The sequence below is a fragment of the Pseudoliparis swirei genome, chromosome 20, assembly GCF_029220125.1.
Source record: "Pseudoliparis swirei isolate HS2019 ecotype Mariana Trench chromosome 20, NWPU_hadal_v1, whole genome shotgun sequence".
NCBI lineage: Eukaryota > Metazoa > Chordata > Actinopteri > Perciformes > Liparidae > Pseudoliparis > Pseudoliparis swirei.
In genome coordinates this window covers 5,495,097-5,521,672 of record NC_079407.1, presented here as the reverse complement: position 1 = coordinate 5,521,672, position 26,576 = coordinate 5,495,097, and the positions used below count along the sequence as shown (strand labels likewise).

Sequence of the window (26,576 nt, the reverse complement as noted above, 5' to 3'; positions counted from 1 at the left end):
TTAAATCTCCAGACCATCAAAGTAAATCATCAATACAGGAAAGTGATGCACCACTTACCGGCGAATACTCTGGGGATTGACGTCATCATATGTCCTCTTGCACCCACGTGGTTGTGGTGCAGGTGCAAGAGGGGGTCTGGCTGTCGTCTGGAAGTTGAAGCGAGCCGCAACACTAATAGGAGTCTGAAAGAGGACATTTTTCCAACTGTCTTTTATTTAACCGTAAACAACTGTCAAATAACACGTACATTAAATGTATTACTTAGTTGAATCAAAGGATATTCAAATCCCCATGTGTAGAATGATAAACACTTAGTTAAATAATGTATGTTATTACTGCCCCTGATTTCAAATGAAGTGGCATTTATCTTGTTTTTGTGGAACACCTGAACACATTGCTACCATTGTACATTGTGTCTGTTAGCCGACTGCATTGATACCTTTTACAGTTATGTAGAGGCTGAGACCAATGATGACAACTACATTGATAAAAGTATAGACTCACCACTTGGCCCACGTGTTCCTCTGTTCTCGTGCGCTTGTTGGCTGGTCTGGGGTTGTTTGGGCTGTTGCATGAAACAAAAAGTTGTTTAAATCTCCAGACCATCAAAGTAAATCATCAATACAGGAAAGTGATGCACCACTTACCGGCGAATACCCTGGGGATTGACGTCATCATAGGTCCTCTTGCACCCAGGTGTGTGTGGTGTAGGTGCAAGAGGGGGTCTGGCTGTAGTGGGGCTTGGGCCACCAAGGCCGGGGCCAGCCGCACCATTGATTGTCGCCTGAAAGAGGACATTTTTTAATACATTTGTAGACCATCTTTTATTTAACAACTGCCAAACACAAAACATACAGTCTAATAACACTCAAATTAAATGTACTATTTAGTTGAATCAAATGATATTCAAATGCCCATGTGTGGAATGAATACACTTAGTTAAATAATGTATATGTTACTGCCACTGATTTTAAATTAAGGGACATCTTGCAACATGTTGTGAAATACCTGATCAAATTCCTACCATTGTACATTATGTACATTGTGCTGCTAGCATACTGAATAGTTACATTGTTAGCTTTTACAGTTATGGAGAGGCCGAGAAAAAAGGCCGAGAGATGGATGACAATCAGGGTTTGCATTTTTTAAATAAACATTGGTTCAGGGCCGGTTTACGCACCTGTATGTTTTAAAAGTACCGGTTTAGCACCGGTATCGGAAACAAGTATCAACTGACTCTAATTTATATGTGAAATTAACCGTAAGGAAACATTAAAATTACTTTAAATGTACATTGTGAGCAGCAGTTTGACCATGACATTTTAGAAACTATTTCAATGAGTTTGTCCTTCGACAACAAATACATCCACACATTAATCAACATACCATTTGGGCTCTTAACTTCTTCACGTTCAGCATCTTTATTCAGAATAGCGGTCTGAAGACGTGTTGTGACTGTCTCGGCTGGTGTCAAGGTCAAAGTGAAGTTAAATGTAAAGCGGTTTACATGAAGGAGTTTGATGGAACATGATGACATCACAAGGTTCTGGGACAGGGATGTCTATGGCAACATGATGACATCACAAGGCTCTGGGACAGGGATGTCTATGGCAACATGATGACATCACAAGGCTCTGGGACAGGGATGTCTATGTGTACATATTGTAAAGCCGTCTGAGGCTAATTTGTGAGAATGGGCTGTACGAAATAAACTGAATTGAATTGAAAAGCATCACCTGTGGGACTCAGTGACTTGTTTCTACAACTTCTCCTCATATTCAATTGGAGAAAAAACAATAACACAAATAATCTACATACAACCTTCAGACACAAATTGTCTTTCATAAACATACCTGAGCAGGATTGTATGAAATATCAAGACACCACTTGTTCACACTTTATAAAGTTTCCCCCAAAAATGTGATTTTGTGCAAAAAAAGGGTTGATTTATTTATAACTGTAATACAGCCGGGCTGATAAAATAAAATGAATCAGCCTCCTAAGCAGGACTGCTTAATACATTGCTTAATTGTGTGGTGCTCATACTGTTGTTATTCAGCTAGTGTTTGTGTGTCTGGTGGAACATGCTGCATTATATTTCACTTTATTAAGTCAACACAATCAATTTGATGTTAAAATATTGTGGCAACACGGGGGACTTGGAGGCAAGATTTTGAAGAAAATCAAGAGATCCAGAGACAGTGGTGGAGTAACATAAAGTGACCTTTAATCAAACGGAGAGGGAAAAGGGGGGATGGGTGTACAGAGTCAACAAACGGTTCCTCCTGGTCGGGGTCTTTGGCCTTTGGTCTCACGCCTGTCGTGACACGGCTCCTTTCTCCTGTGTGGGCCGAGCAGAGGAGAGTGTCCATCCTGGAGAGAGATCCTCCTCTGTTGCTCTGCTGAAGGTCCCTTCCCTTTTTTCCCTGTGAAATGTTTGTTCTTTTTTTTTTCCTGATCCAATGTGAGAGGTCAAAGGTCAGGGATGTCGTATGTGAACAGACTGTAGGCTAAAGGCCCTCTGAGGCAAATTTAGATTAATGCCACCAAAAAAGAAAAGCGATATCCAAAGTGTCTTCACCACCCAGAGGAGAGGCTACATATAGCTATCAAGTAGCCCAGGTCGTTAGTTAACATTAGCTAGTAACGTCAGACGGCTAACTACCCGCACAGTGCGGACCGGCATCATTTTGAAATGCATTCAGGAAACTCATAAATCCAGAGCAGATGTAGTGGAAGCTGAGGAAGCAGCAGCTGGACCATCAGAACTTAAACTGATTGTGTTGACGTGTATCATCATGTCTGACGGTGTCATCATTGTCTACCTGCTTAATGTGAATTATTATGATGTTAAAACATGCATGTGCAGACGAGGTTAAGTTCTCTTTGCTCTTTAGGGAACAGTCAGTTTAAGCCACAGAGTGACTGTCATGAAGTGAGTGCAGCAGTGTCCTGGACGTGGGGACTGACCAGTACCAGCCTGATCCGAAGTTCATCCGAGTCCAGCGACTTCAGCACAAGAAGTTACGCTTTCAGGCAAAGTGGTACAGTCAGTATCTGTGGCTGCACTCCAGCCCTACATTGGAAAAGGTACTTTGTTTTGAGTGTGTCAAAGCATACACACCATCAAAAAGACCACTCTGGAAAAAAAGAAAGACCCAGCCTTCTGCTTAAGGATGAGCAGCGTTTGACCTCAGGTGACCTTTATATGAGTCTGCTGAAGACAACCTCCATCGTGATGTCTCACTGTGCTCTCACAGGTATTATACCAGCAGTTCAATATAATTGACTTGTATATTTGAAGTGAATGGTGTAAAAGCTGCATGGCGCGTGTCTCATCAGAAGCTCATTTATTATACGTACATTTATATTATTATTTCACATTAATAACAAGGTGAGGTTAATAGTCGCCGTCTTACTAACACGTCACATGACGCTGTGTTATTTAATGAAAATACACAAAAGGACAAAGAGGCCCTTTCTTATTTATGTGTAATTATCTGTGTGTGTCAGTTTAGTGTCCAAAGCTGATCATGATGCTGAGACCTTGTGCGGTCGACTGTTGCTCCACCTCATCTTTTTTTAGGCATTTCATGATGACAGGCAGGCACCCATCGGCCAAATGATTTTTAGATTGATCGCTCTAACTTGAAGTTAGCAAGTAATTGAAACACATTGTGTCGTGAGAAGACATGAGAGCTAAACAAAATGAAATGTTTTCTATTAACAATTACAATTAGTTTTTATTTACAAAATGATAGGAGCGAAAAATCCCATATAATAAACAACTTACTAACCTCGACCGCTCGGTCATGCCGTGAAATATCAAACCTCTGTAAAAAAGTTACAAAGCCTCAGTCTGATATTTCCCGGCATGACCTCACTCTGGGTTAGTTAATACAAGTGTTGTTTTTTCTTCCTTAGCGCCATCTATCGTCGCGGAGTTTGAAAAGAAACCAACTCGCCTCGGCCCAAAATCAGAATTTCTTTTGCCGTGAGAAATTGGTTGTGTGGCGTGAGAGCGTGTGAAAACATGCAAAAGCGTGTCACACGGCGAAACCGTGAGAGTTGGTAGCTCTGGTATTTGTATGTCTGGGTCAGCCTTCTGGGCCCGCCCGGATTAAATGGATGGATGGATAACGTGTTTCATGACTCGTCAACTAATCCCACAACCAAGCAGGCGTGTGTAAATGTTGTTTTTGAATAATACAGCATGTAGTGTTTTCCTTACAGCAGGCGTGTGCACATGTTGTTTTTGAAGCGGCATGTAAGGTTTTCCTTAGGCCTACAGGCAAATTCAGAAAAAATGTATCTTTTCTGGACTGACCATGAAGGAAGATTATATCCTAGCTTTGATCTTGTCTCTTCTCTTTCATCGCCTTTACCTTCTGTCGAGTTCAAATGTTATTTTTTACATTTTGAAGTTCAGGATAAGTGAAAGGAGAGGCCAAATCTAATATATTTCATCCTTTGACCAAACCCCTGTGGGACGTAGGCCTATCTTATTATATTTCCACACACCAACCACCGTGATCAACCGGGTTGATTGACAGGGTGTGTAGACAGTGAGGTCGGTAAACAAGCCCGCCTCCTCTCACACGGCTGTTGCAGTCAGAATCCGCTCTGTGGCACAAACCTTCATATCTACCAAAGAAAGAATCACATGAGACAAGTTTTCATATTTTTGATTTGAATTTATTATAACATTTTATTTTTTATCCAACCCTTAATTTGGTGACACAATGTTTTAACACAGAAACAAAATGAGGGAATACAAGCCCCCAAAAAAGTGCAAACAAACTGCGATAAACCAAGTAAATATGTACCTGTGAGAGCAAACTGCTTAACATTAACAGTCAAAAATGCACTCTCAGTGAAACTAAAACCTATGATCGAGTACAGTAACGATAGAAATACATGACACCAGTTAATCTCTCAGTAACAGACGAAATGGAGTCTCTCCACACAGTCATAAGCCTCCCATTCCTTTACTTTAACATCTGCAGTCGCAACTCTTACACCTGGGATACCGAGCCGATTTTGTGAATCATTCCCTGTTCCATAAACCTGATGTGTTATTGTCTCCGATCTGGCAGCACTCCGCATCCCACCCGTAACCTGAAGTGCCGCACACCTCAGCTTGACATCGGGACACTCGGCCTTCCCCTCCCCTCCCCAGGCCTCGTAAGCCAGCGGCTGCCCGTCCACCCACAGCCAGCCTCCGGGAAGGAAACGCAAACCGATCCAGACGTGTGCCGTGGTCTCGCTTTCGTTCAACTCTTTCTGGATGAGCAACATCTCGGTGTCCGAGGCCACGCTGGCCAGGTCGTGGTGATGCTCCCTGCAGTACTCCAAGGCTTCCTCCCAAGTCTTTCTCTCCCTCACCACGACCGCACTGTAGCAGAAGAATGTTATTTTGTAATGCGTTGTGTCTGCATCGTGCAACATATAGTCAATAATTGCCCCGTGGTTTTCAAGTCCTCCATTACTGGGCTGACCCGGTGCCCACAAAGATGTGGACACCACTCCACCTCCTGACCACATCCATTCATTTCTGTTTGTTAAATTCCTTTGCATTCCGATCCACATTAAATGAGTGTCGTTGGTCAGCCGCCGAAGATGCCGCATGTCATATCTATTACTGATGGGAGCCAGGTCGGTGTAATACCGCCGACAGTACTCCTGAGCCTCCTGCCAGTACTTCGTCTCCGGGATGTGGACGTACTTGGCAAAAGCTGCAGACAAGCTCAGGAGGAGCTGGACACGGGCGAAGGTTTGCTCCATCGCTGTCTTTGTGTTCGAAGATGGAGGGAGGGAGTCCTGCAGCGCAATGAAGACGCAAAGCGGCGTCGAGGACAGATAAGCTGCAGTCTGGAAGCCTTTGTGTTTTGCATAGGGCGGCCGCCTCGCCTTCTCTCATGCCCGATGCAACAAGAGAACCTACAGGTCACTTCTAATCAGTCCTCGTGGTTACATAGAGGGAATTCATCAAATGTCTACATTCAGCAGCACTTTCTGGGAGTGAGGTTTTGTAAACGTAGAGCGATAAAGCCCACATTTAAATGACTTTGCACTTTTCAGCCCAATCAAAAGAGAATTTCATTTCATTCATTTTTGAATAATGAGGTAAAATACTATTTTCCTTAGAGGCAAATTCAGAGAAGAGAGGAGTGACCTTGAAGGAAATTTAAATCCTAGCTTTGATTCTTCTCGTCTCTTTTTTTCCATCGCCTTTGCCTTCTGTTTATTCAAAATGTTTATTTGTTTATTTGTTTATTTATTGGATCCCCATTAGCTGACGCCTTAGCGACCGCTAATCTTCCTGGGGTCCACAGAAAGGACAAAATACAATACATACAAAACATATCGTGAAACCAACAGTTAAAAATAGTACAACAAAGTAAAAAAATAGTGCAGTCAGATGCTCAGTAGCCTACAGTTGAAGGATAAGATATATGTTATGCAATTCAACTTAATTCATACAAAGAAAAAGAAAATCAGATGACTAAAAAGCAATAGAATACGTCAAGTGGTGAATGTTCTTGTGAATCGTTAATGACACGTGTAGAAACACAGACGGTGGACTGCAGTTGAACTGAAGCGGAAGAATTGTCGCGTGTCTTTTTCGTGTCTTTTATTTTGGACATTTCGAAGTTCGGTAAAAGTGAAAAGTTTTGTGTTCAAGAATCTTTGGGTGGACTCGGAAGAACGACAGAAATCGAAAGACTTGTCTCGTCTCTCTCCTCACCAGCGTCTTCAAATGCAAGATGTTACCCTGTGATCACCTGCTCAGTCCAGACACTTCTTATTGCTAATATTTATGCAGGGTATATATATATTGCATTACCTCCGCCAGGTTTTGGTCCTCTGATGAAACTTTTGGAGCGATGGTAGGTGCTGCATGACTAAAGGCTAAATAACCCAGCTGCACAATCCAATAATACGCAAGAGACATATTTTTAAAAACGTATTCTTCTCTTATTCCACTCTCCTCTTATAAAGGCAGAGCTGAGGTGCATATTATTCCGATTTAAGCTGAATAAAATATGCAAAGCTCATGTGGGGGGGAAGTAAATAGGGAAATGAAACTGATTTGCTTGGTTCATGCATCTTTAATCTGGTGTTTGGTGGAAAACAGGAACACACCTACAAACTGGCACCATGGTGTCGTTCTCAGTGTTCTTATGTACTTTCTGATAACGTTTGACGTACATAGACCATAGTCCAGTGTGCTGGGTCAACCCAGTGCAGTCAACTCACATCACATGACATTCTTTCAAGGCACTGAGGTCCACTGGTTGAGGCTGGAACTAGTTCTCTCTGACATTTGATGACGCCGATGTTGCTAAAGTTGCTCTGCACAGACTTCAACATCACAGGAAGACTTGAGTTCATGTTGCAACTGACTGCGTGGACAGAAACTGACAATGTGCACCTTCCTAACTACTTGTATGTGTTTTATAGAGTCAACAATCTACACCTTATTGCTTGAAAATTGAATTGAATATGCGTTGTTTACCTTTGTAAATACTGTGCTTACTGTACTTGGGTATTTTTTATTTTATGTGGCTTTATCCTCTGACTTTATTAAATGTTGTATCCAAATATATTTCCTGGGTCCTTTTATGGAAATGTGTACAGTAGAATCTAACCACTGGATTTGTTCAAAGAGTAACTTGAAACCCATTTAGTTTACATCCAAAGTTATGCAATTTAGAATTACCGAAACAAGTAAACAACATTATTTACAGAATCCAATCGACTGGTTATCACTCGCTAAACGTTTTCCATGTTGTGAGCCTGTTATTTAATATACGCCTGTGCGGCTGTCTCTGATAGGCCTACTGTCTCTGAAAACTGCCGTCACACATCGAAGCAGAAGATAATACTTTTATTTATTACATTTCTTTTAGACTGCAGAGACATGTTGGACAGAGAGAGTTGAATAGTCGTGTCCGTGAGTTCTCAGTAACAGTTGAGCCAGCCGTAGTTGAGCAACACACGCATCACTCTCCTGTACGGCAGGTAGTACTCACTCTGTCTGGGGCCATTTGAGAAATATAGGTACCCTGTGGGAGGGAAGATTGAAGTTATATGCAAGTATTGATGTTATTGTGATTACCTATGAACACATCCAGTAGATACACAGTCACATCAGCATTAGTAGGCTCTTTAAGCTCTGTTTTGGTTTCCGTTAGCTCCTGAGAAGAATATCTGCATTTGGAAATATCCTTCGTGTTTGTGACTGAGACTTTTTCTATATCGCGCATTTTTAATTACCTTCGCATTGAAAATGCGGAAGGTTATGTTTTGATCGCCGTGTATTTATTTATTTATTTGTATGCGTGTTATTCGCAGAACTCAAAAAGTATTGAACCGAATCGCATGAAATTTGGTGGGATGATTGGTTATTATCCGGGGACCAGTTGATTAGATTTTGGGATCGATCGGGTCAAAGGTCAAGGTCAAAGGTCATGAACAGGTCAAAATCTTCTTGAATCGCATGAAATTTGGTGGGATGATTGGTTATTATCCAGGGACCATTTGATTAGATTTTGGGATCAATCGGGTCAAAGGTCAAGGTCAAGGTCATGGAAAGGTCAACATCTTTTTTTTACCATAGCACGATATATTTTTGTCCAATTGGCATGCAACTAATGCCAAAATGTTCATAATTCAATGCCCAATCTTGTGATATGCGAAGGTATGCGCTCTACCGAGTGCCCATTCTAGTTTGATCAGTTACTATAGGAATAATTAGATGACCGGCCAAGGAATAGTCAACCACATAACTCCCTTATGACTTGAACAGAACCGGGCTAGCAGCTTCCAGTATGTATGCTAGGCTAAGCTAACCTCCTGGCTGGAGCTTCATGTCTAATGGGTAACAAACATCCTGTTTGTCAGATAGGTGGTAACACTCTTCATGTCTAAGCAAATAAGCAAAACATTCAAACTATTCTTCTGATATAAAATACTGAATATGACGACGATGATGATCGTTTTCTGTTTTCTGGAATGGGGTTAATGAGTCACGTGCATGACATTCCTCACCATAGTTCTCAAAGGCTGCATCTACTTTGGAGCCGATGCCAGGGAAGTCCTGAGTGATGTATCGTGGGTATCCAATGTCCATTTGGTTTCTGCCCTGATTATAGCTGCGAGAGAGAACAAATGTGACAGTTAAAAAATGCTTTGAAGGTATGTTGCTGTACTCAAGAAATATCTAAATGATCTTTGGATTCATTTGATCTACTACAGACCACATGCAACGTTGACAATAAAACAAAGACTTGATTATGACACTCGCCTCCAATATTGGTTGTTCACGAAAATGAGTGTTTTTCTGGTAGTTGGCACATAGACGGCTGCATCCACCTTACTGACTGAAGAGGGGAGGCCGAGGTTGGTGAGAGACTTTGGAAAACCTGGAATGACTGTTTTTGCATAAGCCCTTATGCCCCAGTATTGACCACCTGTAGAGAAACATTTGGAGGTTATTATATCGCGTCGTTACCTACATCTTTACAGTCCTAATTACCTTCGCATTGAAAATGCAGAAGGTTATGTTTTGATCGCCGTGTATTTATTTATTTATTTATTTATTTGTATGCGTGTTATTCGCAAAACTCAAAAAGTATTGAACCGAATTGCATGAAATTTGGTGGCATGATTGGTTATTATCCGGGGATCAGTTGATTAGATTTTGGGATCGATCGGGTCAAAGGTCAAGGTCAAAGGTCATGAACAGGTCAAAATCTTCTTGAATCGCATTAAATTTGGTGGGATGATTGGTTATTATCCGGGGACCATTTGATTAGATTTTGGGATCAATTGGGTCAAAGGTCAAGGTCATGGAAAGGTCAAAATCATGGAAAGGTCACAATCTTTTTTTACCATAGCACGATTCATTTTTGTCCAATTGGCATGCAACTAATGCCAACATGTTCATAATTCAATGCCCAATCTTGTGATATGCGAAGGTATGCGCTCTACCGAGTGCCCATTCTAGTTAAATTGAGTGTATTAAAACCTAACAGAACCATTATGAATATTACCTTCAAAAAGATACACCACATCCTTGGATGGGACTTCAAAGGCAGCATCGACATAGTTGATTTGTGACCATTTTGTTTTCACTTTCGTGAAACGGATTCCTATGGCAGCTCTACTCTTCCTCCAATAGTATCTAGTAAGGATTTTGTTATTAAAATGGGGAAAAGATGTAATTACATAAATGTCCCGCTCAAACATGATGATTGTTATAAAAATCTAAATGTACCCGTTTTTGAAGAAGAACAGGTCTCCCCTGATGGAGGTAGCGGCGTCAAACACCAGTCCCCGGCTGCACTGCTCATTTCGTGGGTTGGGCAGCGGGTCTGGGTTTGGATCCTCCGCTGACTCTTCTGGTTCTGGTCCAGGGTCCGGGCCAGGAGGTGGTTTAGGTTTTGGTGCTGTAGTGGGCACTGTTGTACGGCTGCCTGAGAGATGGATTATCAACATCACAATTCAGAAATCTATAATCTTCAGTCATCAAATGACGATCAACATAGATAAGAAAATGATGCACTTTTAGTAACATGTAATTATTCTCAGGCTTTAATCTCATGTTTAAAGATCTTCTGACTCTTATGCACACAAACCACAATAAATATCAAAAAGATTCAGTTTCATTTTAATGCGGTTTATTCCTTTCAAATTAAAGCACAAGACATTGTCTTTGGTACATGTATGTCAGTTGTTTACTGGTCGAATAGAAGATTTTGTAGTGATGCTTACATAAAGTATATTTGGCTTGGCCTTAATTTGGCAAAATATTTAAAAGAAGATTGCCTCATCTTAATGTAATCCAATTTTAAAGTCAAAGAATGTGGGGTATCTGATGTGTTTGCTCACCATAAAGGGCTTGAACCCCACGCGTGTCGTCCTCTGGCAGCCTGTATCCGTTTGTGTTGACATATTGATAAGTGGGATACATCAGTGCTCCTCTGTCCCTGGAGTGGTCCAGGCCCAAAGCGTGGCCAAACTCATGGGCCGCCACCAGCAGCAGATTCACACCTCAAGACAGCAAATTACAATGTCATTTTATACACATTTACTAATGTAAAAATCAAATTTGTGTGGAAATGTTGTGGAATATGTCGTTTTATATAATTTTTCCAGACACCAAACCGTTTATAGAGAACTAAACTGGTAGACGGGGATGTATAATGAGAGAGATGATTTACCACTTTGGGTTAAAGTCCACCTTTCATCATCATCAAAGTGTGTGTCCCCTCCCTGACGCTGTCCAGGAGAGTTAGCGTGAGCCAAGACTCCACCCGCCCCGTCAAAAGGGTAAAAGTCCCCGTGATCTGCAATAGCATGAAGAAGACCAAGTCATCTGTCTGTCATTCCATTCAGAGAAAAGGTTTCAGCAGGCCGTTATTGAATGTCTTATTCGATCCAGACTCACATCCACCCTTGAAGAGGATAATGATGTCCGCAGTACCGCTGTTGATCTGTTTGAAATCCAGAGGGATGACGTCGCTGTAGAGCTGGAAGGCCTCAGCAATAACAGCATCCACCTGACTCTGGGTGAGATCTTTAGTGTACTGAGTGATCCTGTTGAAACCATATCAGCATGTTGTTTTCATCATCATCATCTGTATATGCACCACTAAATATAGGAACTGAGTGACATACGTATTGACAACAACAGCATGCCCCAGCTACCTGTATGTAAGCTGCCTTTTCTCCCATCTGGGTTTCCCATCGAAGTGTCCATATCGGCTGATGTCTGACACGCCGCACCTCGGGGCCTTCATCACCTCCACAGTCTCATTATCCAACACACCCGTCACCTGATAGTCAGAGGAGGATATGAGGCGACAACATGGTAGACATTGTGAAAGTGAGGTTTGAAAAACAGGGAACATTTGGCCATTTGGCACCGGGTCAGGACTTCAACGCCTTCATTCATTTGAATTACCTCGAGCCCAAAGAAAGCCTGCATGGTCTGCAGATCCTCTCTGAAGGAGCTCTTCACGATTCTTTGCACTGAGGTGTTTGTCACCCCAACATCGGTGTAGAACTGAGAGAGGTATCCCTGATAACAGAAGAAAAGGGATTTCATAGTTCATTTCATCTGAGTATGGCAACGCTTATTTCCTATCTATACACAACTCGAAAGACTTCTCACCTGCTCAGTCCAGACACTTCTTATTACTAATATTCATGCATGGTATATATTGCATTACCTCCGCAAAGTTTTCGTCCTCTGGTGAAACTGTTGGCGCGATAGTCGGTGCTGCATGACTAAGGGCTAAACAACCCAGCAGCACAATCCAAAAATCAGTCAGAGACATATTTAGAAAAAATATATTATTCTCTTAGTCCACTCTCCTCTTATACAGACAGCCTGGACAGGCTGATGTGTTTTTTGTTCTGATATGAGCTGAATAAGTGTGACCACAAACCCCTGTCCCAGAAGGGGGGGAGTAAATATTGGCCCCTCTGATAACATGTGGGAGGAGACTATATGAGCACTTTAACTTCACTCATGAAACATCTGCAAAGGAGTTTTAATTGTGTTCTTCTGTTGTCACCATTTCCTTTAATGAGATGCCTCCATGAGCCTTGTTTCATCCCACCTTTATGATCCACCTCCCGATGCGTCTGTATAATCTGTGACCTAAGCACAGGGCACTAAACTAGTCAAGACTGATATATAGTTTACAGTAATATAAGAGCCAAAGTCAAACACTGAGCGCCCAATTAAATGCCACTGATTTGATTTGTTCATCTATCTTAAATCTGGTGTTTGGTGGAAATACAAACTGGCAACATGTTGTTTTCAGTGTTATGTACTTTCTGATAACCTTTGATGCACAGTGACCATAGTCCAGTGTGGTGGGTCAACGTGACCGAGTGCATTTAACTAACTGCATGGACAGAAACGGCTCATTTGCTCCTTCTTGACTTCTTGTATCGCTGTTTTGTCGAGTAACATATCTAAGCCTTGCTCAAGGATGCATCGACTAGGGCGGGGATCGAACCGCCAACCCCCTGATTGAAAGGCAGTGTCGACCCGTCTCTGTATTCCAGGCCAGTCTGTTTGCCTGAGTCTGGGGAAGCCGGCGCTCATCATATCTGAGATTGGCTTATTTTTTTGTGATAATGCACATGCAAAGGCAAATATGTACACATTGTACGTATACAAAGGTACCATGAAAAAAATTAAATATATATAAATAAAAAAGAATATCTATATAAATATGGGTAGACATGCAAAGACCTGCACACATATTAACATATATATATATATATGTACATACCTGCATACCCTCATCCATACACACACATTAATACTGTTAATATACCCCCCTCCCACTGTTGGCGATGCCCACCCCCAGGCACGTGCACAGACATTTTGGGGGGCAGGTGCTCAAACCAAAAAAAGGGCACCCATCGGCAAAATGATTTTTAGATTGATCGCTCTAACCTGAAGTTAGCAAGTAATTAAAACACATTATGTCGTGAGAAGACATGAGAGCTAAACAAAATGAAATGTTTTCTATTAACAATTACAATTAGTTTTTATTTCAAAATGATAGGAGCGAAAAATGCCATAAAATAAACAACTTACTGACCTCGACCGCTCGGTCATGCCGTGAAATATCAAACCTCTGTAAAAAAGTAACAAGCCTCAGTCTGATATTTCCCGGCATGACCTCACTCTGGGTTAGTTAATACAAGTGTTGTTTTTTCTTGCGTTTACTCTTTTCACCCTCGGCAATGCTCATACAAGATTGATCTTTGTAAAACTGGAACAGACAAAACAAAGAGAAACATACCACATAAAACAATGTGCTACAAGCATGTCGGGGCGAAATTCTCACAAGAACTCAAATAAATGCCCCGTCGGATATCAAAACACATTTGGGGGGACTTGATGACAGAGAGTCATTTTTATTCCTAAATGCTGATGAATGAAAAAAAAGAGGCTCCAGCAGAAAGGGCCCTTTTCTCATCCAGGGCAAAAGGGCTGGTGCTTGAGCACCACTAGGGCTCTATCTGTGCACGTGCCTGACTGGCATCACACGATTTAATATGGCAGCCACAAGCTTTGAATTGTTTTTATTTGGATGGAGAGATGACACAAAAAAAAGCAACAACATCCACTGTAGACTAGACTGGAAAGGACTGCATCCTATTTGGGAGGGATACTGCCATATGTTCCTGGATTTATTCAACCACATGTTCTTATGATCCCTGAGATCGGTGGCATTGCATCTGAGTTGAAGTGGGATTTGAGTCTCAGTTGAAACCCAGAGCTTTACCGGTTTCCTTTCCATGCTCTCCTTCTAATAATTAGGCTACAGACGACAGGATGCTATTGTGACACTATTTTAAATATTGTTGGCTGATAACTGAGAGGCTGTGAGGAGCTGCGTTGACATTGTCTCACGACCCAAATACAGGACCCAAGAGCACGACTCCAAAATTCAGGGCAATCAAAAGGGTTTATTTAAACACCCCAAAAATTCCAAAGAAACAAAGTACAACTTAAAGTTGCTGCTGAGCAGGAAACTAAGATGGGGTTTAGAAAAACAGAAAATCACAGCTATGCTGGAAAAAGACTTGATCAAAGTACAATATATCGTGTTAATATAGTGTTGATATAGTGTTGATATTGTGATGATATAGTGTTAATATAGTGTTGATATAGTGTTGATATAGTGTTAATATAGTGTTTATATTGTGATGATATAGTGTTGATATAGTGTTAGTATAGTGTTGATATAGTGTTGATATAGTGTTTATATTGTGATGATATAGTGTTGATATAGTGTTGATATAGTGTTAGTATAGTGTTGATATAGTGTTGATATAGTGTTGATATAGTGTTAATATAGTGTTTATATTGTGATGATATAGTGTTGATATTGTGTTAATATAGTGTTGATATAGTGTTGATATAGTGTTAATATAGTGTTTATATTGTGATGATATAGTGTTGATATAGTGTTAATATAGTGTTGACATTGTGATGAGATATTGATTACTTAGACAATGATTAATAATACAGGTGCTTATGTGAGAGCTGTGATTATATTGGAGAGTGTTAAAATGCAGTGAGCGCTGGTTGAGTTCAAGGCGGTGCAGAATATATCTCATGCAAAGGCTTCTGATTCATCAGTATTATTATATGTTCCTGAACTTGTATTACCGTCATCACAGAGAGTACCTTTACCAACCACTTCTTTGAAATGATTTGTATATGATTTGTAAATGTTCCCGTGGTTCAGTTCCACATGCAGGTTTTACCTGAACATTTCCATCACGTCAGCTTTTAATTCACTGAGTCATACTGTAGCATAGGTGTTTTTAGTCATTGGAAACATGCCATTGAAAGCGTTAATCGCCATCAAGCGAGTACAGCACAGCATTATGCTGTAACAACAAATGCATTGGAGAAAACGCCAGTCAGCAGGCAAGGCACTGTCTAATTAAAATTCAGATTTTTATTTAAAAACTGGTCAAAGTTGTTTTTATATATATATATATATTGGATATATATTTTATGATGTTACTGTATATTGGCATTTTAGCACAAAATGTCTTATTTATTTATTTAATATTATTATATATTTGGTGCAGAATACTGTTTTGTATTCAAACTAAGTTTGTATTACAGTTATTGTTTAAATCAGTTACACAAATGTTAATATATTTCCAATAAGGGTTTGATTTTACCGTCATGTATCTTGTGCATATCTTTAAGTTTAATACACGTGTTTTTAAACAAAATAATCAAGAGACAGGAAAAGACTTTAGTGCAGGGAACAATTTAAGATTTATTGGACAGCCAATGGCTGATGTTCTTCCAATAAAATACATCCATCCATCCATCCATTAGGGTCGCGGGGACCAAAAAATACAATTACAAGTAAATACAATACAATACAATACAATGACAGAAGAAAACAATACAATACAATACAATACAATACAATGACAGATGAAAACAATACAAAACAATAAAATACAATACAATAGAAGATGCATTTGAAATACAATACAGTGAAAGATCTTTTTATAATACAGAAAATGGAAGATGCATTTCAAATTCCATGCCATGTAAGATCTATTGCAAATACACTGGCTGATGTAATTGCAAGAACATACAATGGCAATGAAAATGAAATACAATACAGTGGAAGATCATTTCATAATACAATAAAATGGAAGATGTATTTCAAATGCATCACAGTACAAGATTAAACAAAAAATACAATACAATACAATACAAATACAAAACATTAAAATAGAAACATCCGGTCCATCCTGGGAGTCGATGTTCCTTCTTGGGGCTCTCCTGTCAGGTCCTGGGCTGTTCGGGCTGTTGCATGAAACAAAAAATAGTTTGAATCTTTGAATCTTGAGACTACCACAGTAAATCATTCATACAGGGAAGTGATGCACCACCTACCTTATATGAGATATCCTCCAAAGCCCTCTTCGTCTCACGTCGTGGCTAATGTGCAGAATGAGTCTGAAAGAGGGAATTTGTTGATACACTTACATAAAGCTAAATAACACGTACATTCAATGTATTACTTAGTTGAATCAAAGGATATTCAAATCCCCATGTGTAGAATGATAAACACTTTGTTAAATAATGTATGTTATTACTGCCCCTGATTTCAAATGAAGTGGCATTTATCTTGTTTTTGTGGAACACCTGAACACATTGCTACCATTGTACATTTTGTCTGTTAGCCGACTGCATTGATACCTTTTACAGTTATGAAGAGGCTGAGACCGATGATGACAACTACATTGATATAAGTATAGACTCACCACTTGTCCCACGTGTCCCACTGTTTTCCGCTTGTTTGCTGGTCCGGGGTTGTTTGGGCTGTTGCATAAAACAAAAAGTTGTTTAAATCTCCAGACCATCAAAGTAAATCATCAACACAGGAAAGTGATGCACCACTTACCGGCAAATACCCTGGGGATTGACGTCATCATAGGTCCTCTTGCACCCACGTGGTTGTGGTGCAGGTGCAAGAGGGGGTCTGGCTGTAGTCTGGAAGTTGAAGCGAGCTGCAACACCAATAGGAGTCTGAAAGAGGAAATTTTTCCAACATTTTTATACTGTCTTTTATTTAACCGTAAACAACTGTCAAATAACACGTACATTAAATGTATTACTTAGTTGAATCAAAGGATATTCAAATCCCCATGTGGAGAATGATAAACACTTAGTTAAATAATGTATGTTGTTACTGCCCCTGATTTCAAATGAAGTGGCATTTATCTTGTTTTTGTGGAACACCTGAACACATTTCTACCATTGTACATTTTGTCTGTTAGCCGACTGCATTGATACCTTTTACAGTTATGTAGAGGCTGAGACAGATGATGACAACTACATTGATATAAGTATAGACTCACCACTTGTCCCACGTGTTCCACTGCTCTCCGCTTGCTGGCTGGTCCGGGGTTGTTTGGGCTGTTGCATGAAACAAAAAGTTGTTTAACCCTCCTGTTACCTTTAGGGTCAATTTGACCCCATTCAATGTTTAATGTCGGTGTTCTTTGGGGTCAATTTGACCCCAGGCTGTTTTTCACTGTGTCAAACATATAAGAAATATCAACTTTTTTATATATTTAAAGGGCTATTTAGGTAGTCAACAAACAAACACAAAGTACCTCAGACGTAAACTTGGGAAACAATATTAATTCTAATAATTTTCTGGAGGTTTTAATTGCTGGGGTCAAATTGACCCTGAGGGTAAAATATGTTAGTAAATGTGAAGGTAACAGGAGGGTTAAATCTCCAGACCATCAAAGTAAATCATCAATACAGGAAGTGATGCACCACTTACCGGCGAATACCCGGCGGATTGACGTCATCATCGGTCCTCTTGCACCCACGTGGTTGTGGTTGTGGTGCAAGAGGGGGTCTGGCTGTCGTCTGGAAGTTGAAGCGAGCCGCAACACGAGTCTGAAAGAGGACATTTTTCCAACATTTTTATACTGTCTTTTATTTAACCATAAACAACTGTCAAATAACACGTACATTAAATGTATTACTTAGTTGAATCAAAGGATATTCAAATCCCCATGTGGAGAATGATAAACACTTAGTTAAATAATGTATGTTGTTACTGCCCCTGATTTCAAATGAAGTGGCATTTATCTTGTTTTTGTGGAACACCTGAACACATTTCTACCGTTGTACATTTTGTCTGTTAGCCGACTGCATTGATACCTTTTACAGTTATGTAGAGGCTGAGACAGATGATGACAACTACATTGATATAAGTATAGACTCACCACTTGTCCCACGTGTTCCTCTGCTCTCCGCTTGCTGGCTGGTCCGGGGTTGTTTGGACTGTTGCATGAAACAAAAAGTTGTTTAAATCTCCAGACCATCAAAGTAAATCATCAATACAGGAAAGTGATGCACCACTTACCGGCAAATACTCTGGGGATTGACGTCATCATAGGTCCTCTTGCACCCAGGTGTGTGTGGTGCAGGTGCAAGAGGGGGTCTGGCTGTAGTGGGGCTTGGACCACCAAGGCCGGGGCCAGCCGCACCAGTGATTGTCGCCTGAAAGAGGACATTTTTTAATACATTTGTAGACCATCTTTTATTTAACAACTGCCAAACACAAAACATACAGTCTAATAACACTCAAATTAAATGTACTATTTAGTTGAATCAAATGATATTCAAATGCCCATGTGTGGAATGAATACACATAGTTAAATAATGTATATGTTACTGCCACTGATTTTAAATTAAGGGACATCTTGCAACATTTTGTGAAATACCTGATCAGATTCCTACCATTGTACATTATGTACATTGTGCTGCTAGCATACTGAATAGTTACATTGTTAGCTTTTACAGTTATGGAGAGGCTGAGAGAAAAGGCCGAGAGATGGATGACAATCAGGGTTTGCATTTTTAAAAATAAACATCGGTTCAGGGCCGGTTTACGCACCTGTATGTTTTAAAAGTACCGGTTTAGCACCGGTATCGGAAACAAGTATCAACTGACTCTAATTTATATGTGAAATTAACCGTAAGGAAACATTAAAATGACTTTAAATGTACATTGTGAGCAGCAGTTTGACCATGACATTTTAGAAACTATTTCAATGAGTTTGTCCTTCGACAACAAATACATCCACACATTAATCAACATACCATTTGGGCTCTTAACTTCTTCACGTTCAGCATATTTATTCAGAATAGCGGTCTGAAGACGTGTTGTGACTGTCTTGGCTGGTGTCAAGGTCAAAGTGAAGTTAAATGTAAAGCGGTTTACATGAAGGAGTTTGATGGAACATGATGACATCACAAGGTTCTGGGACAGGGATGTCTATGGCAACATGATGACATCACAAGGTTCTGGGACAGGGATGTCTATGTGTACATATTGTAAAGCCGTCTGAGGCTAATTTGTGAGATTGGGCTGTACGAAATAAACTGAATTAAATTGAAAAGCATCACCTGTGGGACTCAGTGACTTGTTTCTACAACTTCTCCTTATATTCAATTGGAGAAAAAACAATAAAACACATAATCTACATACAACCTTCAAAGACACAAATTGTCTTTCGTGAACATACCTGAGCAGGATTGTATTAAATATCAAGACACCACTTGTTTGATTTAATTATAACTGTAATACTTCCTCATATTTGGTGTATTCTGATTGCACCTCTCAGCCGGGCTGATAAAATAAAATGAATCAGCCTCCTAAGCAGGACTGCTTAATACAATTCTTAATTGTGTGGTGCTCATACTGTTGTTATTCAGCTAGTGTTTGTGTGTCTGGTGGAACATGCTGCATTATATTTCACTTTATTAAGTCAACACAATCAATTTTATGTTAAAATATTGTGGCAACACGGGGGACTTGGAGGCAAGATTTTGAACAAAATCAAGAGATCCAGAGACAGTGGTAGAGTAACATGAAGTGACCTTTAATAAAACGGAGAGGGAAAAGGGGGGATGGGTGTACAGAGTCAACAAACGGTTCCTCCTGGTCGGGGTCTTTGGCCTTCGGTCTCACGCCTGGCGTGACACGGCTCCTTTCTCCTGTGTGGGCCGAGCAGAGGAGAGTGTCCATCCTGGAGAGGGATCCTCCTCTGTTGCTCTCCTGAAGGTCCCTTCCCTTTTTTCCCTGTGAAATTGTTTTTCTATTTTTTTTCCTGATCCAATGTGAGAGGTCAAAGGTCAGGGATGTCGTATGTGAACAGACTGTAAAGGCCCTCTGAGGCAAATTTAGATTAATGCCACCAAAAAAGAAAAGCGATATCCAAAGTGTCTTCACCACCCAGAGGAGAGGCTACGTATAGCTATCAAGTAGCCCAGGTCGTTAGTTCACATTAGCTAGTAACGTCAGACGGCTAACTACCCACACAGTGCGTACCGGCGTCATTTTGAAATGCATTCAGGAAACTCATAAATCCAGAGCAGATGTAGTGCAGGCTGAGGAAGCAGCAGCTGGACCATCAGAACTTAAACTGATTGTGTTGACGTGCATCATCATGTCTGACGGTGTCATCATTGTCTACCTGCTTAATGTGAATTATTATGATGTTAAAACATGTGCAGACGAGGTTAAGTTCTCTTTGCTCTTTCGGGAACAGTCAGTTTGAGCCACAGAGTGACTGTCATGAAGTGAGTGCAGCAGTGTCCTGGACGTGGGGAGTGACCAGTACCAGCCTGATCCGAAGTTCATCCGAGTCCAGCGACTTCAGCACAAGAAGTTACGCTTTCAGGCAAAGTGGTTCAGTCAGTATCTGTGGCTGCACTCCAGCCCTACATTGGAAAAGGTACTTTGTTTTGAGTGTGTCAAAGCATACACACCATCAAAAAGACCACTCTGGAGAAAAAGAAAGACCCAGCCTTCTGCTTAAGGATGAGCAGCGTTTGACCTCAGGTGACCTTTATATGAGTCTGCTGAAGACAACCTCCATAGTGATGTCTCACTGTGCTCTCACAGGTATTATACCAGCAGTTCAATATAATTGACTTGTATATTTGAAGTGAATGGTGTAAAAGCTGCATGGCGCGTGTCTCATCAGAAGCTCATTTATTATACGTACATTTATATTATTATTTCACATTAATAACAAGGTGAGGTTAATAGTAGCCGTCTTACTAACACGTCACATGACGCTGTGTTATTTAATGAAAATACACAAAAGGACAAAGTGGCCCTTTCTTATTTATGTGTAATTATCTGTGTGTGTCAGTTTAGTGTCCAAAGCTGATCATGATGCTGAGACCTTGTGCGGTCGACTGTTGCTCCACCTAATCTTTTTTTAGACATTTCATGATGACAGGTGAGGCACATGCACAGACATTTTGGGGGGCAGGTGCTCAAACCAAAAAAAAGGGCACCCATCAGCCAAATGATTTTTATATTGATCGCTGTAACTTGAAATTAGCAAGTAATGAAAACACATTGTGTCGTGAGAAGACATGAGAGCTAAACAAAATGAAATGTTTTCTATTAACAATTACAATTAGTTTTTATTTCAAAATGATAGGAGCGAAAAATGCCATAAAATAAACAACTTACTGACCTCGACCGCTCGGTCATGCCCTGAAATATCAAACCTTTGTAAAAAAGTTACAAAGCCTCAGTCTGATATTTCCCGGCATGACCTCACTCTGGGTTAGTTATTACAAGTGTTGTTTTTTCTTGCATTTACTCTTTTCACCCTCTGCAATGCTCATACAAGATTGATCTTTGTAAAACTGGAACAGACAAAACAAAGAGAAACATACCACATAAAACAATGTGGTACAAGCATGTCGGGGCAAAATTCCCACAAGAACTCAAATAAATGCCCCGTCGGATATCGAAACACATTTGGGGGGACTTGATGACATTGAGTCATTTTTATTCCTAAATGCTGATGAATGAAAAAAAATGGGCTCCAGCAGAAAGGGCCCTTTTCTCATCCAGGGCAAAAGGGCTGGTGCTTGAGCACCACTAGGGCTCTATCTGTGCACGTGCCTGACTGGCATCACAACATTTAATATGGCAGTCACAAGCTTTGAATTGGTTTTATTTGGATGGAGAGATGACACAAAAAAAAGCAACAACATCCACTGTAGACTAGACTGCATCCTATTTGGGAGGGATACTGCCATATGTTCCTGGATTTATTCAACCACATGTTCTTATGATCCCTGAGATCGGTGGCATTGCATCTGAGTTGAAGTGGGATTTGAGTCTCAGTTGAAACCCAGAGCTTTACCGGTTTCCTTTCCATGCTCTCCTTCTAATAATTAGGCTACAGACGACAGGATGCTATTGTGACACTATTTTAAATATTGTTGGCTGATAGCTGAGAGGCTGTGAGGAGCTGCGTTGACATTGTGTCACGACCCAAATACAGGACCCAAGAGCACGACTCCAAAATTCAGGGCAATCAAAGGGGTTTATTTAAACATAGGAAGTCCCCAAAAATTCCAAAGAAACAAAGTACAACTTAAAGTTGCTGCTGAGCAGGAAACTAAGATGGGGTTTAGAAAAACAGAAAATCACAGCTATGCTGGAAAAAGACTTGATCAAAGTACAATATATAGTGTTAATATAGTGTTGATATTGTGATGGTATAGTGTTAATATAGTGTTGATATAGTGTTGATATTGTGATGGTATAGTGTTAATATAGTGTTGATATTGTGATGATATAGTGTCAATATAGTGTTAATATAGTGTTGATATTGTGATGGTATTGTGTTAATATAGTGTTGATATTGTGATGATATAGTGTTAATATAGTGCTAAAATTATGTTGATATAGTGTTAATATAGTGTTAATATAGTGTTGATGAAATGTGGTATGTGGTATGTTGGGCAGCACAGTGGCTCAGTGGGTAGCACTGTCGCCTCACAGCAAGAAGGCCCTGGGTTCGAATCCCGGTCTTTCCAGGTCCTTTCTGTGTGGAGTTTGCATGTTCTCCTCGTGCCTGCGTGGGTTTCCTCCGGGTACTCCGGTTTCCCCCACCATCATAAAGACATGCACCGCAGCCTCACCCCGGTTCGTATGGATGTGAATGAATGTCTGTGGTGGTCGGAGGGGCCGTAGGCGCTGATTGGCAGCCACGCTTCCGTCAGTCTGCCCCAGGGCAGCTGTGGCTACTGATGTAGCTTACCACCACAGGGATGACTGTGTGTGTGTGTGACTACTGGACTCTGTACTCTGTAAAGCGACTTTGGGTGCCTTGAGAAGCGCTATATAAAATAAATGATTATTATTATTATTATTATTGATATTGTGATGATATAGTGTTAATATAGTGTTGATATAGTGTTGATATAGTGTTAATATAGTGTTTATATTGTGATGATATAGTGTTAATATAGTGTTTATAGAGTGTTTATATTGTGATGATATAGTGTTGATATAGTGTTTATATTGTGATGATGTAGTGTTGATATAGTCTTAATATAGTGTTTATATTGTGATGATATAGTGTTGATATAGTGTTAATATAGTGTTTATATTGTGATGATATAGTGTTGATATAGTCTTAATATAGTGTTTATATTGTGATGATATAGTGTTAATATAGTGTTAATATAGTGTTTATATAGTGATGATATAGTGTTAATATAGTGTTAATATAGTGTTTATATAGTGTTAATATAGTGTTTATATTGTGATGATATAGTGTTGATATAGTGTTGATATAGTGTTTATATTGTGATGATATAGTGTTGATATAGTCTTAATATAGTGTTTATATTGTGATGATATAGTGTTAATATAGTGTTTATATAGTGTTTATATTGTGATGATATAGTGTTAATATAGTGTTGATATAGTGTTAATATAGTGTTTATATTGTGATGATATAGTGTTGATATAGTGTTAATATAGTGTTTATATTGTGATGATATAGTGTTTATATTGTGATGATATAGTGTTAATATAGTGTTAATATAGTGTTTATATTGTGATGATATAGTGTTAATATAGTGTTTATATTGTGATGATATAGTGTTGATATAGTATTGATATAGTGTTGATATAGCATTGATATTGTGATGATATAGTGTTGATATAGTGTTGATATTGTGATGATATAGTGTTAATATAGTGTTGATATAGTGTTGATATAGTGATGCTATTTTGTTAATATAGTGTTAATATAGTGTTGATATCCTCCAGCATCTGGACTCCCCAGGAACCTACGCCAGGATCCTGTTTGTGGACTTCAGCTCTGCTTTCAACACCATCATCCCGTCCCTGCTGCAGGACAAGCTCTCCCAGCTGCACGTGCCCGACTCCACCTGCAGGTGGATCACAGACTTCCTGACCCACAGGAAGCAGCACGTGAGGCTGGGGAAACACGTCTCAGGCTCCCGGACCACCAGCACAGGTTCCCCCCAAGGCTGCGTTCTTTCCCCTCTGCTGTTCTCCCTGTACACCAACAGCTGCACCTCCAGTCACCAGTCCGTCAAGCTCCTGAAGTTCGCGGATGACACCACCCTCATTGGACTCATCTCTGGTGGTGACGAGACCGCCTACAGGTGGGAGACTGACCACCTGGTGACCTGGTGCAGCCAGAACAACCTGGAGCTCAACGCTCTGAAGACAGTGGAGATGGTTGTGGATTTCAGGAGGAATGCAGCCCCACCCGCCCCCTCATCCTGTGTGACTCCCCCGTCGACGCTGTGGAGTCCTTCCGCTTCCTGGGCTCCATCATCACCCAGGACCTCAAGTGGGAGCTGAACATCGGCTCCATCACCAAGAAGGCCCAGCAGAGGATGTTCTTCCTGAGGCAGCTGAGAAAATTCAACCTGCCAGCGAAAATGATGGTACAATTCTACACGGCCATCGTTGAGTCCATCATCTGCTCCTCCATCACCGTCTGGCACCCTGCAGCCACAGCCAAAGACAAGTGCAGGCTGCAGAGCATCATCCGCTCGGCCGAGAGGGTTATCGGCTGCAATCTGCCTTCCCTCCAGGTCCTGTTCAACTCCAGGTCACTGAAGCGGGCCAACAAGATTGTCACTGACCCCTCCCACCCTGGTCACACCCTGTTTGAGTCCCTCCCCTCTGGTAGGAGGCTGCGGTCCATCAGGACAAAGACCTCCCGCCACACCAAAAGCTTTTTCCCGTCGGCAGTCGGGCTCATCAATGGAGCCCCACTGACTGACTCTGTCACCCCCAGGACTACCTCCTCTTCTTCTTCCTCCTTCCTCTCTCCTCCTTCTTCCCCCTCCTTCCTCTTCCTTCTCCTCCTCCTCCTTCTTCTTCTTCCTCCTACTCCTCCTCCCTCCTCCTTCTTCTTCCCTCCTGGAGGCCTCCTCCACACACATGTCACTTTAACATGCACTTTAACTTAAACACACGTCACATGTAACATACACTTTTAACTTAAACACACATCACTTGAAACACACACCTAAACACTTTAACATTATTTGTTGTCCGAGCACTTTATCTTTATCTTTAAACAGCCAACCGACTTGTGACTCCTGCACCTCGAGCTAATCACTCGAAATCCAGACTGTTTGCTGTCCTGGCTCCTCAGTGGTGGAACGAGCTCCCCACTGACATCAGGACAGCAGAAAGTCTCTACATCTTCCGCCTGAGACTGAAAACACATCTTTTCCGACTATATCTGGATTAAAACACAGATTTGCATTTCAGTGGCACTGGGATGGCACTTATTGTGGTGCTTGTGGTTCGACTGAGTTGAGGAAGTGTTGCTTCCTGTGTTCTTGTAGTTCTTGGTTTGTACTCTAGGTTGAATGCACTTATTGTAAGTCGCTTTGGATAAAAGCGTCTGCTAAATGACATGTAATGTAATGTAATGTAATCTTTATCTTATCTTATACTTAAGTTCACTGTTGCTGTCGCGTTGATTGTTGTTTGTCATGTCTAAATGTTGCACCTTCCGCCAAAAAAATTCCTCGTTTGTGTAAACATTCCTGGCAATAAAACTGTTTCTGATTCTGATTCTGATATAGTGTTGATATTGTGATGATATTGTGTTAATATAATGTTTATATTGTGATGATATAGTGTTGATATAGTGTTGATATAGTGTTAATATAGTGTTTATATTGTGATGATATGGTGTTGATATAGTGTTGACATTGTGATGAGATATTGATTACTTCGACAATGATTAATAATACAGGTGCTTATGTGAGAGCTGTGATTATATTGGAGAGTGTTAAAATGCAGTGAGCGCTGGTTGAGTTCAAGGCGGTGCAGAATATATCTCATGCAAAGGGACTGGTGCTCTGCAGAATGACCTTTGACCTCAGACAAATGTGTTTTAACTCGATTGTCTGCAGCAAAAAGATGAACGCCAACATTTGTCTTTACTTCTTTCCAGCAGCGCAGCCTCACTTCCCTTTATCCCCGAGGCTGCTGATTCATCAGTATTATTATATGTTCCTGAACTTGTATTACCATCATCACAGAGAGTACCTTTACCAACCACTTCTTTGAAATGATTTGTATAATGTTCCCGTGGTTCAGTTCCACATGCAGGTTTTACCTGAACATTTCCATCACGTCAGCTT

The 26,576-nt window shown here is 40.6% G+C and overlaps 1 protein-coding gene and 1 long non-coding RNA gene across 3 annotated transcripts; both read right to left on the bottom strand.

Annotated features, from left to right (window-relative positions):
* Positions 1 to 7,877: 7,877 nt before the first annotated feature.
* On the bottom strand, positions 7,878 to 12,425 carry mmp30 (matrix metallopeptidase 30). 2 transcript variants are annotated; one of them, XM_056442013.1, is made up of 11 exons: positions 12,241 to 12,425; positions 11,973 to 12,089; positions 11,717 to 11,844; positions 11,457 to 11,605; positions 11,230 to 11,355; positions 10,898 to 11,059; positions 10,284 to 10,482; positions 10,060 to 10,190; positions 9,312 to 9,477; positions 9,056 to 9,159; positions 7,878 to 8,070 (listed from the first exon to the last, which is right to left on the bottom strand). In XM_056442013.1, the coding sequence occupies exons 1-11, from the start codon at positions 12,346 to 12,348 to the stop codon at positions 7,967 to 7,969; spliced, it is 1,494 nt and encodes a 497-aa protein (XP_056297988.1). In that variant the 5' UTR covers positions 12,349 to 12,425; the 3' UTR covers positions 7,878 to 7,966. The 2 variants fall into 2 exon arrangements, with proteins under 2 accessions (XP_056297988.1, XP_056297989.1); XM_056442014.1 differs by having other exon boundaries at positions 12,183 to 12,272.
* A 3,277-nt stretch (positions 12,426 to 15,702) lies between these two features.
* Positions 15,703 to 17,103, bottom strand: LOC130211274 (uncharacterized). Its single transcript, XR_008834991.1, has 3 exons — positions 16,987 to 17,103; positions 16,847 to 16,904; positions 15,703 to 16,538 (listed from the first exon to the last, which is right to left on the bottom strand). It is a non-coding gene; the product is annotated as an uncharacterized LOC130211274 (long non-coding RNA).
* Positions 17,104 to 26,576: the final 9,473 nt, after the last annotated feature.